The 14,668-nt window shown below is 37.3% G+C and overlaps 1 protein-coding gene across 1 annotated transcript; it reads right to left on the bottom strand.

The window, feature by feature from the left end:
* Positions 1-1,359: 1,359 nt before the first annotated feature.
* On the bottom strand, positions 1,360-12,475 carry LOC140947789 (uncharacterized). The gene is made up of 5 exons (XM_073396982.1): positions 12,249-12,475; positions 6,623-6,743; positions 5,668-5,815; positions 4,895-5,033; positions 1,360-4,523 (listed from the first exon to the last, which is right to left on the bottom strand). Exons 1-5 carry the CDS (start codon positions 12,417-12,419, stop codon positions 4,428-4,430), a joined length of 675 nt encoding a protein of 224 aa, XP_073253083.1. The 5' UTR covers positions 12,420-12,475; the 3' UTR covers positions 1,360-4,427.
* Between the last annotated feature and the right edge of the window lie 2,193 nt (positions 12,476-14,668).

Raw genomic sequence — 14,668 nt, 5'->3', positions numbered from 1 at the left:
TGGTCTCTGTCCTCTTTGAATTTTTGTATCTGACAGCTTGTACTTGTGACAATTTTATTTGCTTGTGTATATGGAGGCCACTGACAGGCCCTTTCCAGGCGCCGAGGCAGTTGAGAGTCGCGCTGCGTTTTTCCTTGCGCCGTTCCCACTATCTGATCGCCTCGAACAGGCAAGTGGTATACGGGCTGAATCTCTTTCATTCTCGCCTCCCGCTTTGTCCGCTCGCCCTAGCACCACCCCAATTTTACACGGCGAATCGTGTATGCGATCGACTTTCACAAATGGTAGTTTTATTCGCCACATTAAAACGGATGCCCTAGTTTTTGGCATTTCTTTCTGTCACAAAATTTAATATTACACAAATTTTCTCACGTACACTAGCAAATAAAAATATTGTCACGTACAATTTACTCATCTGGACGAGGTTTAAGGGAGACAACCCGGCGTTGAGCATCCCCGTCTGTTTCATATGGAAGTCCCCCCCCCCCCCTCCCCGGGGGTTGAGCTGGTGAAACAAAGATCTTTCACTCAAGCTAGGATTTACAACTTGAGAATGCTTCTTCCTTGTTCTAATCCTTCTCTCTGCTCGCTAACTCATGATTGAAAGTCAGTTTAAAGCATGGTTAACGAGTTGAAGTTGGAAGTATAAAGAAAAGATTCCAGCTAGCGGTCAGAGTGCGTTTTAATTTTATTTAGCTTGCTCCTCCATCACAGTCAAACGTCGTAGGCATTTGTTTTTTACATATATATCTTTTCATTTTTCTCAAATACTGAGCATCGTTTAGTTGAAAACGCGTCGCTCATGAGTAATCATATGCTTGCAAAATGGCGCCGCCCAAAACACCATTTAGAACATTTTTTAGGGAGCTTTAAAAAAGGGTAGTAAATTTACAGCATATTGGTATTGTCTGACACTTTTAACTTAACCTTCGCTTTGAAGAACTTTGCTTAGCTCTTACAAATTTTTCTTGTTCGACTAGGGTAAAGCTTGCTCCCGGTCTATTGATTTTCTTTAGATCATTAGCGGCGGTGGACGGGGACGCAGGTTATCCAGGCCGCTACAATTACAGTCATCATTGTAGTTGTCCGTGATTGGGATTGATTATAAATCATGATTATTATCATATAACGAGTAGAATTAAGATTGCGGTTATGATGTTGACTATCATCACGACTTGTCATTATGATAAATGATTGTCATTATGATTACAGTTGCTTTTCTGTGATTGCGATTACGATTTTACCAACATGATTATAAATCACAAGTAAGCAAAAAATCTTGCAGTAAACGTTTGTAGAAATCAAAAGGGCTCTTCATAAATTATTAATGACTTAGAGGAAATTAATCAACAACAGAAATTTCTCTACCAAATAAAATTTATTTCTTTATTTATTTTTATGAATACTTATTTATTTCCACTATAATGCAGTATGACACTTCAGTATATACAACAAAATCTCAACCTTAAAAGACAAAGACATGCAATAACCATTAATGTAAGACATTATGAAGTAAGTTCCTGTTGATCTAAGCATCAGATTGTGTGGGTAAAATCCTTAACTGTGATCATTAAACGAAAGTGACTAAACACTACTTTCTCAATACTTTGCTATGGTACTGTTTATGATGCTGTACAAGGTGGCTCTAACTTTCACAAGGGCACCCAACGACCCAATGTTTCCAGATACGTCAGAAGTGCCTCAAATGGTTTTTGGTACGCTTTAGAAGCTTGTTTGGTTAACTTGGAACTGCCCTGAGATCAATCTATTTGTTGGGATGTCTCAGGAAGCTTAGGTCGTCTCGAAAGTTTTAGGCGGCTTTTTCGTTTCGTTCGAAACTGTTAGTTACCTTGATTGGTCCGGTCGAAAGTTTGAGGACGTGGAGTAGCCAAAATTATAGGGGGCAACTGTTTTTATATCAAAATTTTCACGACATCTTTTTGGCAATAATCGCAATTATCTTGGTAATAAAAATAATGAAAAAAACTGCGAAAATCGTCGGTAACTTAGTAGGAAAACTACGAATATCTTAGACGAGTGGAGCGGTTATCCGGAAATTTTTACCCTTTCTTGAGCTTTTGAAATTTTTAGGCGATACTTGCTCCTCCTTTGAAAATTTATTTTACAGAAAAAAGTTGGGTGCCCCTGACTTTTAGTCTGTGGATGAATTCCTAGAAACAATAAAATGAAGCTACTGGACGGTGCTTCCTTAAGAATAGTTTTGTACTTTTGCTGTTGATACTTTTCTAAACAAAATTGAGAAAATACAAAAATAATATTATTTAACTTAACTTGGTTCTGAACTGGAACTATATTAACATACAAAATAATAGCAAACATGCTGCCAAAAGTGTGCAAAATTTTTCACGCACAAGGGAACAGTAACAATAATTTTAACATACAGCCAGGCGTAGCTGTGAAAGAAAATAACATGCAGTTCACTGGAACAATAACAAACAGAAAGCCACTTTTTCAAAGAAGCAGTAGCATGCACTTGCTCCATATAAGGGAATCCAAGACAGTCTTCGATTCTGGATTCCATGCCATGGATTCCAGATTCCAGGTACTGGATTCCAGTCTTTTTCATAGAAAACTAGATTCTGGACTCTGGACTCTGGACTCTGGACTCCGGATTCCACACATTATGGGATTCCAGATTCCGTGCGCTGGATTCCAGAGCCCAGGATTCCAGATTCCACAAGCAAAATTTTCGTGGATTCCCTAACATGGGGCGAATACAGTCTCAATATATTTTAATTACTTGCTAATGCGGACATAGAGGATATTGCATGGCTACGTAGAGAGGCAGATTTCAACTTTGATTGCTAAGGTGAAATCTTTTGGGTGATGTCAAGAAGATAGTATTAGATATAGTGTGCTCTCATAGTCAGAAAATGAAATGATACAATCTGTACATCCAACCAGTCCCGTAAGTCTTCGTCTTACATAGCTAAACTAGCAACAAGGGTGCATTCAATTCGGAAATCTGGATTTAGATTTTAAAATCCGGATTCTGAATTTGAAATCGAAAGCAAAATTATCCAAAAACAGATTTTGATGCTGAGATATCTGTTTTTGGATTTCCTTTTAACTGTTCAATTGGGAAATCCAAAAAAGGATTTGAAAAAGTGTCCTTAAGAACAGCGGTCTTGCCTGTGCACTCATAATTAGCAAAAAGAAGACCGTTGTTCACGAGAATAGTTTTGCAAATCCTATTTCGGATTTCCCTATCAAACGGTAGAAAGGAATTCTATGAAATGCGGATTTTCGATTTCTTAATTGAATTCCACCCTGAGTACGGATTTCTCCGAGGTAAAATCTGTTTTCGGATTTCGCATTTGATTGCACAATCCAAAATCCAGATTTCAAAATCTAAATCCAGATTCCCAATCAAATGCAACCTAAGGTATATTTGTCAACAGTATACAATTAATTATTTAATTAACTCTTTCAAGTAGACAGAACAATAAAGTTATTTTTGCAGGTAAAGATTACATAAGAAAAAATATTTGGGCCATTATATTTATTACGTTTAATGACGGGTAAAAATATAAATTTTCAGAAAGAGAAAAATTAATACTTTTTTATCAATAGCCATTTAATATTGAATAAATTTTAGTTAGGACTTTAAATCATGATGACTTCCAAGAATACGAAACACTGATATCAAATTGTCTGTTATCTGAAAACAAAAAAGACTGTGATTTTGAAGAGTATTTATTTTTGTGGTTTTTCTGTGATGCACTTCGAATGCCAACAAAGTTTACCTTTCTGACTTAGACAAGTTCCACCACACTCTGTATCCATGCAATAAAAGACTGAACAAGCTGTTTTGAAGGATTACAGTGGTTACACACCACCCCATTATCTTTAGTTATCAGAAAATTCAGCTCAAATAATTTGACATTAAAAAATAATAAATCAAAAACCTGAAAAAGCTGTTAAAAATGTGTTGTGGTGAAGGAATGACAGAGAGTGGCATAAAAACAGGGGGTAACTAGGTGTCTCTGGCAAAAAAGAAGTAATAGAAAGTCAGTCTTGACTGACAACTTCCTCTTTTATCATTTCATACATGAAAATGTAAACATGTGAGACTGCAAAAAATAGGAATACTCTGTCTCTTCCTACGGAAGTTTATTGGAGCTTTTAAGGGGAAGAAGGCCACTGAATGAAAACATTAAAAAGGGAAGTTTAAACCTTAATACACCCTTTCTTAAAAGGTGGGATGGAGAAGATGAAACCCAAAGAGGCTTAATTCTAAATGTAAATGCCATGGGTGTTCCTGAAAACTGCATTGATTACAACATAGTTTACTTTTCTTATTGTAGTTATCTTCCCTCCTAGACATTCACAGCAGCCTGTTTATAATATACTTTAACCTGATGTGTACATAACTCTCTTCTTTAAACAAAATTTGATTCTCCAGGTCAGCTTGTAGCTTCAACTACTCTAGTGGATTTCTTCAGGCTGACTTTCAAGAATTCTGGTTTGCTGTCTTCTACTTCCTTCTGTTTCTCAAGATCCTAAAGAGAAAGTTATAACAAATGACTTTATTGACTATACAGCAAACTGCCTCTTACAAACCACCCCAAATATTGACATCTGGGGAAGGTCCTATCCTTTCTTCGACAGTCTTTTCCTTAGATTCATTCAATTGCATGACAGTTAACTTGATTCTACTGAAACAAAGGCAATTTGCAGTATCAACTGTAAAATTTAACTACATTCAAGGTCAAAAATGACTCCCTTGAGCCTTGTGAGTTGACTTGCGACTTCACCCTGGTCAACTATCAGCAGACAGGAATCTTGAGTTTGCCTTTTATTAATATTGTTGTGTCTATAACGACAATAACAAATAAAAGCTTCCATGACACAAGGATCCCACAATTCTTACCTCTTGTTTCTGTGAAATGCTGCGAAATCTGGACTCTAGTTCGCTATCAGGGACCTTTTCTTTTTCCGCTTTCACCGACTTCTTTTGCTCAAATTTCTCCCAAGTTTTAACAAGCTCTGGTCTACCCAGCTGAATACCTCTGAAACAAGACAAAGACGAAACAAAATCTGTCAATTTAAGGATAACATTTCTTACATTAGGCATCTCGTCAACACACCACTACTTGGAAATAAAGCCAGGGTGTGCCAGAAAAAATCCCCATGAAGCAATGACTTAGATATATACTGCTAGTTTCCTCTCTCAAGTTGTCTGGTATATTTTTGAAAAACAAAGGGAGAATCTGACATTAAATCAGAAGTCAATTAAAAAAAGGAAAAGCCCTTGAGGGGAATAGAGTTGGTATTGCACTTTATGTGGAAAGGTACTTGAATGAATTCAAACACTGAAATTCCTAGAGGGCTCAAAACCACAAACAAGGGTAAAAACAGTTTGGGAAAAAATTGGAACAATGCTACTTTGCAGGAATAGCAAAATGATTTTTAAAGAAAAAAACAAACAGGATATTCAACACCCACACTGAGCAATGCCTTATACCTCGACTCTATGGAGTACCACATCACAATAATACGATTGATTAAAATTTTAAGACCACCAAGAACTTATGAAATGTTTTGAATTCAAGGGACTTAATGCAAGACATTTTGGAGATGGTGCCAACCTGGTTGGTAGTAAGCGCTAAATAATGAAATGTTCTACACTGTACTGAAACACACCTTTGCTGGCTAAACTTGAGATCTCTGCGTAATTCTTCTTGTTCCCTAGAGGTGGAGAGAGGTGTTGTTTTTCTTTTGAACTCAGGAGTTGTTGGTGGAGTTGACTCATCAAGATAATCCTCTCTCGGGTATTGTGGATGGTATCGTCCTGCATGAAACCAATACAGCAATACATATTACGTGGATAAGATATGCCATTTAAAAATATTAACACCAAATGAATGCCAAACACCAATATGAAGAAATGTCAAGACAAATTGTCATATTACATGGCTGTCAGTAATGATTAACATGCCAAAAAAGTTAACATTAATTTTTCAATAAGTCATTCAGGGTGCAAAGAAAGTCAGGTTTACAGCCTGCCATTCGGGCAAGCTGTAGCTAGCATGTACTAGACCACAGGTCATTTCAACTAACCCCAAAACCCTTTTTGATTGGCCAATTGATTACAATCCTTCTGTAATTTGAATTTCCCCCCAAAACAGCACTTGCCCATCAGGTAAGTTAAGAACAAAATTCACTAGCCCGATAGCAAAATCCACTAGCCCCGGAAAAAGATTTTCTTCGCACGTTGGTAATTGGCGTGCTTTTCCAATACACCATAAACCCCCCTTGTAAGCGTCCCCCTAATTACAAGCCCCCTCCCCCCTCCAGTTATAGTCCTTTCTACATGCAAACAAAAAATACATCCTGTTGTAAGCTCCCCCAGATATAAGTTCCCCTAAAGCTTTTATTGAAATGAATTTGATTTGTATGACTTTTTGAAGTTTCAAAAAGCAATTATATTCAAAAAGTACTTTGATCGCACTACGTACAATGCAGCTTCTTTTCAAGCACTTTTTTTAATCCGGTTATAAGCTGATCCCTGGATATAAGACCCTCCCCCCTACCACCCCCTTTATACACTGTACATGTAAGCCCTCCTAGGCCATTTTATCTATGCTTCAAATGTTACCTGGATTAGGATTTTGAGATATCTTTGCCGTGAGTTCACACAAAGCATCCATTTTTATCTTCTGCTGTTTTGCTGTCACGTCCATTTGGTTTAATGTCAATGGATCAACTACTGCTACACACTGAAAAAACAACAACAAACACAGAGATCATCACTTATTGCTCATCAACATTATCTTCAATTGAAATCTTCTCATTTTAAAATAAAAATTAAAAAAGAAAAGGACCTGGCTTTAACCAACTATCTCTAGAAAAATTTCACTGAAAAATACTGTTTGAAGCTAGCTGAGCCGTTTTCTAATAATAATAATATTAGAAAGCAAACAACGCAAAACGTTGTTTCAAAGTTAAAGATTAAACAACCTCTTTGTTCCCAATATGATGCTAAATTAAATCCTTATTTAAATTCAACAGAAAGCTCCTAATATTTGCCTTCAGTCTTGCTTGCTTGGAGATTAGATAAGACATGAGGAGTCAATTAATACTTGACTAAACAGGATTTACTCGCTAAAGGTTTTTCACTTCCTACTTAATCGACAGTGTTTGTTTCTGAATTGATTTTACACACGTGTTAGCAACGACCGGAGATATGTCTGCAGTCCCAGGCTTTGATACACATGTATACAAACTGTAATTACAAGAAAATTCAAGGGCCACAATTTGAGAGAAATTACATTGTGATGAGAACATGGCATGTCATTTCAATCGTTGCCGAAAATGAACTGCATACTCATCACAAGACTCATTTGCATACAATAAACATTTACAACACCCGACCAGTTAGCCTTTGCTAATTAAGATTATATTTCTTCTGATCACGGAAGTGTTCACTTGTTCCAAAGTCGACATCTCTTTCAAGGGATAGAATTCGTGGACCGACCCATTCCGGAAAAAGCTCTCAAATGTATTTATTAATCTTTCCTAAGCATTCTTCGCAAAACATGTGTGGCTTCAGTCACACAACAGTTCTTGTTCCCAGTTTCCACGGTCTTCGCTAGGAAGGCCTGCGACCCCAACCACCCTTTTGTGTGCTAAATACAAAGAAGAAAAACGGCTTGCAGATTATGAGTCTTGGTGCTTAAGCAAGCAAGTCTAGTAAGTGGAGAAGAAAAATGAAAAAAAAAAATGAAGCAATGTTTAGATCAAAGGTAGGTACACTTATCCAGGTGATTAACAGCTTGTCAATGAATTTAGTTGTATGCACCTCTGACTGAAGAAAATGGCAAAGACAACTATTGGATGTTTCTGGTGGCATTTCAGTTAAGTTTATTGTTGAATCAATATAAGTTTTCTTTGGATCTAATTCAGTCTTTGTGATAGTACGTTTCTGGTTTCTGTTTGTTGCTTCCCACTAAAATTCATAATTTCTTTGTCCATTGCAGTCTGTTTTTGTTTTACATTTAAACTTCAGCTTCCAGACAGCCCAAAATTTGGTTTAAGGTCACACCAGACAATTTTCATAGACTGAAAAGTTTCGCCAGTCACAATCTTCTCTGTTTCTCAGTGGTGCAAAATTGTGGCAGCATACACAACCAAGATTTTTTCATGAAATATGACATGTTACACATAAGCAATATACAACAAATTTCTAGCATTCTGATTGGCCATATTCTTTATGACCTGGAATATATAATATTGTATCACTCCTCGCATATGCATGTATAATAATGAGTCAAAGCATTTCATTTCAAGTAAGGCAACAGAACTTTTAAAGATCATTAGGTTTTAACTTGCAATTATTAAGTCTGAAGGCCTTCTTTGGCTTGTTCCCTCAATAACTGCTACTACCATTATCAGAGTTGTTATTTTAATAAAATTTTTATGCACACAATATCAATAGGCTATCACTGGTGTTACCCTTCAAGCTCAACTAAGATTCCATACAGCATCCAAAGGAAGTAGAGTCCAATAGCCCAGGGCTAGTGAATGTGGCCATCAGGCTAGTGAATTTTGTTCTTACATGTAACTTGCCCAACAGGCAAGTGAATTTTTTTTAGGGGCATTCAAATTACAGAAAAAATGTGTAACCAATCCTGCTCATCAAAAAATTTTGGGGGCTAGCTGAAATGAATTTGGGCTAGTAAATAATAGCTACAGCTCGCCCGAATGACAAGATGTAAAACTGGTTTGGAGGATGAACTGGGGCTAAAAATCATTTTCTTTCACATTGGGCTACACAAATTTTTTTTAATTCCAAAAACCACCTTTATCCAAATTTAATGGATTTCTCTCTGTTCCCTAAATATCTAAGGCTGATGATGCACATACATCATGCTGCTGAAGTTAATTGCTACAAAATGCTTTTATTAAAAAACATGTATCCCATAGCCACATTATGACAGTGGAATGCAATTCATGTTTGGTTGTCCATGCTTTAAATGTAATTTTGAACAACTTTTGTAAGTTCAAATCTTTACGCCTGTACATGTACTACTTGAACACTTACAAGGTACTTTATAATTCAGTTCTGACAAAAAGCAAAACAACAAAAAAGGCATTCCACCTCCATTTTTTTGGTATATACAAATAGCCAGACCGTGAATCGTGACATAACTTGTTTATCTTTCAAAAATTATTGACATTCTTCCTAACTTATAGACACTTCCTAATTATGCTGAGAGAAAAATCATGAAGAAAACAAAATTTGAAAAATGCGTAACGTGTTGGTTTTCAAATCACATTGTACACCCTCGTGGGCTAACTGATTGGTTACCGTTGAGTACAGCTGGGATAAGAAACAGCTGAAAAGTATTAGAGGAACCATGTTGTGATCTCTGTGTGATGTAACGAACATTTTAGAGAGGGTATTGACAATCTCTTTTTTTATAACGCAAAGGCACACAAACAAGGCATGGGCGATGTTTGATTTTATCACATGAGCTTATTTGCAAAAGGACGTTTCGAACCATTGTCTAATTACTGTAACTGCGAGTGGAATGAGAGAAAATACAGAATTCACTGACTTAAAGAACAACACAGCTCTTGCCTTAATATATCATGCACCTTTCAAACGGCGAAAGGATGCTACGGAAATTTTAAAGGGCAACAAAACGCCGTATTTACACAACAAAGAGACAATTAGAGATATTATTGTCCCAGGAAACTTTAAGCGAGAAGGCAGAACAAAATCCAGCAAGATTTTGAAGCACATAACATGTTCTCAATCAATTATTCAAGAAACACTTAGAGAAAATCAAGAGAGTAGAAATCAACTAAATTCGCGCGTGAATCACGCGAAGCTCTTCTGTCAATTTTAAAATTTTCAGAAAACAAACAAGAGGCAGATTAATCACAAACACGATCTTTTTGAAAGGGAAATTTGCTTCAATATTGTTCTGCAAGAAGGCTTGTGAAGTGAGTGTAAAAACGATTTATAAAAATAGCACAGTATTACAGTTTTCGCAGCAACCGGTTCGCTTGCGACCGAAATGACGTGAGAGACGGTGATGTTGACGAGCTTATTGCTCTTTCTATTTTGGTTCCTCTAAGGCATATTTTTGTCCAGTGAAAATATCTATGAAAAGCTACACTCCCAAGGTACATGAGCTAGAAGTAGAAGGATAATTTGCAGCCTTCACAAAGTGAATGCCGAAAGTTAAAGCAGTTTGCTGGCGGCCTTTCCCCTTCGCATAGACGCCATACATAAATTATACACCTGTAAACAACTGAAATTTTCGCTGATGGCGTTTAGCACGTCATTCGCCTTCTTCTCACTGATAAAACCACTTCGAACCTATACAAATCAATCATTTCAGCTAATGCTTGCATACTGACCTTGGACAGAAGGGTAGTTGTTGTTACACTTTCAGCTCGACGGCCGATCAGTTACTAAAACAAGAAATTGAGCAACACAACGGGAAATAGTTTGAAGGAGATTGCGCGTGAAGAAACTGGGTTCGATCCCCTAATTTGGTAAACAGTATTACGTTTGATTGTTGTGTAAATCTTGCTAATTCCGAAAAGAAAAGATTGAAAATAGCCAAGAAATCGGAAACAAAAAGCTACGAAACCATGACGCGGCCTGCTCTTAAACCACAACCGGAAAAGCTCACTGGTTTAGCCATTTTTATCTTACGAAATATTGGTCCATTCGCCCAATTATACAGCGCAGAATAATTTTCCCTGATAAATATGCTGATGTATGTAAGCCTGATATTTCATAGTAGTATTAACATTCACTAATATATGGAAGCTTCCAATGTCACACTTGAAATAATATATCAAAGGTAGAAATTGGGATATTGCACGTTTGTGAAGTTCCTGGATCTGGGGTTTTGAACACAATGAGCATTAAACTGCCCAACTGCAGACGAAATGCAGTTTTCAACTCAAGTCATTTTCTACCGTGTTCGCGTGTTCTTTTTAGGAAATTTAAAATTCGTTTGGAAAATATTCATTATCTTTCCCGCTCTTCCAATATATAATAAAAGAAACATTCAGTAATATTGTTACGTTCGTTCAGTGAATCAGTATCGACTTCGTTCCCAAATATCTGAGCTAAAGGTCTCTCGCAGTTTATCTCCAAAGAGAAAGAAAAAAACAGTTCTTATAACCTGGCCATAGCAACTAAAAAGATCTCTCTTCGGGGGTTACGATCCTCTCTAATTTTCAGAATTTTGCTGTCTACAGCGGCATGCTAATTTGGTATGCAGCACAAAATACAAAGCCTAAGCAGCCTACCAGACTATGTAAACATCGAGTCATTACACGATGAAATCCCGATCAGAAATTAAACGGAGAAAGATGGCATACCTGCACTTACGTAGCTCACAACACTGACAACAGCGTAAAAAATAACAGAGTGTGCTTTTCAACTTATTGCAATCATTTATAAGGGTAAAGGTACTCTTTTTCCTGACAGGGTGACAATCACACGAAACCTTAGACACGAAACTGTTCAGACACGTGCGTCACCTTAGCAAACCTTATCTAAGTCCCATGATAGTCCTGAACAATGAATTAAACAACGTTGTTTCTACCAATGAAAAACCGATTTCGTTTTTGTGCAACGTGGTGGTAAGATAAATTGTTATTTCTGCAGCGCTGTGTCTGGCAATATAATGAACGTTTCAGATTAACCGACGCGTCGGTTGTCAGCCGCGATACAGAGGCGAATATTCAATATTTTTAGCTAAAATGATTCAGATACAAAGAGAATCCTAAAAAAAAATGGGATAACTCAAACGAACTTCATGGAATAAGGAAGACGATTTATAAGTACATGCGGAAGCTAATACTTCAATCTAGTGATTTCCTCCCATTTTCAGGAACATAATTATTGAGGAATTCTACGCTTTTTTGCGATCGCTTCGTATTAGAAGCTAAATCCGCAGTCTTTGTGTTTAAAATTCATACATAGTCAACTCACTCAAACAAAAAGTGTAGCTCTTTAGCAAAGAAGAAACAAAATAGTCAAAATAAAACAACGATACATGCAATACATTTCTCCGGGAGCAGGAACCTTGCACGAGTAATTTATAATTATTTGTGCAACACACGCCGACCACAACATCCGAAGGCTTATCGTTAATTTAAATATCAAATAATATAAGATTTTTACTACGAAATCCCAATATTTCAAGAAGATGCACCGATACACTAAGAAAACACAAACAGATATTCTTCACCTCAACGAACGATGAAGGGATGTATCCGATTTCGTTGTTTGATAAATTTTGCGCGGCCCACCAGCCTCCCTCGTCTTTGTAAGTGACTATAAACTTGTCTCCTTTCTTAAAACTGAGAAGACTATCCCCACACTCATCGCAGTAATCGTACTTGGCTTCGTATACTTCCATGGTCGCCCTCCTACCTTGATAGAACGTGACCACTTGTAGAGATTATCGTGTTTTTGTAGCGTCTTTGTAGCGTGAAATCGACACCCGTTTGTCGCGCTTTGTCACACACTTCAGTGACGTCACCGAATTAGCCCAATCAGCTGGAATCTAATTCGGGCGGGTATTATCTTTGGCCAAAATTCACCAACTACTTAGCAAGTACTTGCTGTACTTTATACGGTATTATCTTCATTTTACTCTATTTGTTTATTGTTTCTTTATTATCAAAACATCGATGAAAAGTGGGCTGCAGGCCTGTCCGCTTAAAATCACTTTAGATTGCTCCATCCTGCATTCATTCATTTTGCCCTAATAGTTTTTACCGACGACAGAAAAGAGTAGCAAAGAGTTTACATATAATGTTCATACGGGCGCGATCCATTCAACCGAAATTCCAACCGGTCCGACCGGGAAAAGCGGTCCACCTCAATAGGTAGACCAATATTTTCAAACCTTTTCCGGTCGGAACCGAACCGATCCATTGAGTTTTGGCAGGAGCCGATAATTTTGGTTGAATGGATCGCGTCCTAGAAAACTAAGTGGGCCATTCAGGCTGTTCCACGACTGCATCTGGCTACACCTCTTGTCAGAACCTCCTGCCCAGGGACTTCTCCTACTCGGCCCCCGCGGGGAGAGGACCCTGGGACGAGGTTGCGTGACAGAGGGAACAGGGTTATTTGTTTAGTACTTTGAAGAGGAATTGCCTTTCGATGACTGACAATTACAGGTATGGGTCCACTGGGTTGGACAAGGAAGGGGGGGGGGGGGTTCTTGCCGTTGAAAATAATCAGCAACACATGAAATAGAAAGGTCTAATCTAGATCACAGGATAGCGTTTTTTTTTCCCTCGCCTTTTGGACGCGAGTGTGATTTTTACTAAGTGGGGGTCACTACAAAGGCTATTTTTAATATATCGATAATAATCTTTATTTTCCCAAGAGAAATTGCAAACAATAGTCATGCAATATTTCAGGGGGGGGAGGGATAACAAAGATTTGCTTTGTTTTGTTTTTGAACATAAATAATGCATTCTAATTTTATCATTATTCAAAATATTGTCTTAATTATTATTTTTTTTCTCGGTGACATATTTCTTTTTCTCCCAGTATAGTAAACGCTGTATTTGGGAGTATTTTATTAAAGTATAAAACATTAAACAATATAGATCTTTGTGCCGTTTACGAAATATCAATAACAATCAAGACTGAGAAATCAATGTATACACCTATTTCAATTAAGGTGATTCCCTAGTAAAAGAACCTAACATAGATTTTAGATGAAACTTGGTACACTAATGTAACAAGTCAAGAAGATGATAAAAAAAGTAATAAAAAGTGGGGGTCACCGTGCTCGTTTTGACGTCACAATGCTGACAAATAAGGCTATTTTGGACCCTTTGACAAAAACCGCGCCCAGCCCAAAACTAGACAAAAAAGGTAAGATTTTTTCAATGATGCATGTGGTATCGCACAGAATTTGACTTTAATGTATTGTTTATCCACTTACGTACCATAAAAATGCCTTTTAATGCCCTTTTTTTTACTTTACGCTCCAAAGTAGAAATAAATTGGACACGCGCTATTCGACACGTGATTGCTCAATCCGTACAATTTAGTAAAATTGCCAAAAAACTGAACATAGATTTGTGCCAATTTTTTCCTCACCGAAAGGATGCACTGTCCTTATTAAAATCATAAAATAAAAAATGGGGGTCACCGTACTCGTTTTTGCAGTAGAGCTGCAGAAAGTGCGCACCAAATGCATTTTCCTTAATTTTTGAGAGAGGACTGGGGCGAGTTTCAAAATAGAATGTATGTGAAAGGGGGAAGAAAGTATTAAAAAATCCGTTTTTACAGAATTTACATCGAGATATCACCTTTAGGACACAATGTGATAAAGAAAGCGTTTAAATGAAAATCAAAGTAAATAAGCACAAATTAAACATCCACTATCGAGGTTCTCCGTGAGGAAGTCGAACTCAGCAACACGCGTACTGCTTACGTTATGCACATTTCCACCACATTGAGTCTCACCTCGGCAAGAAACAACCGCAAGCAAAAATTGTAATAGCGTTTCTCTTCGGTCAACTTCATTTTAATAACGTTACTTCACATGCTCTTTTTCACGGAGGCCATCTTCTTATGGGCAGTAATAGATGCGCAATGCAAAACCAGGGAATCACCTTAAGGTTGCTTCGGTGAAGAATGATA

Source organism: Porites lutea, chromosome 9 (genome assembly GCF_958299795.1).
Source record: "Porites lutea chromosome 9, jaPorLute2.1, whole genome shotgun sequence".
Classification (NCBI taxonomy): domain Eukaryota; kingdom Metazoa; phylum Cnidaria; class Anthozoa; order Scleractinia; family Poritidae; genus Porites; species Porites lutea.
The sequence above is the reverse complement of the archived record's forward strand: the minus strand, read 5'-3'. Positions and strand labels throughout refer to the sequence as shown.

Bases quoted from the DNA above. Each gene is read 5' to 3' on its own strand.
- LOC140947789 (XM_073396982.1), bottom strand. From the start codon at position 12,419: ATGGAAGTATACGAAGCCAAGTACGATTACTGCGATGAGTGTGGGGAT. The intron at 5,816-6,622 runs GTAACATTTGAA...GGTTTCATGCAG, and splicing joins ATCTCAAAATCCTAATCCAG to GACGATACCATCCACAATAC. The intron at 5,034-5,667 runs GTGTGTTTCAGT...GTCTTGTTTCAG, and splicing joins CTCAAGTTTAGCCAGCAAAG to AGGTATTCAGCTGGGTAGAC.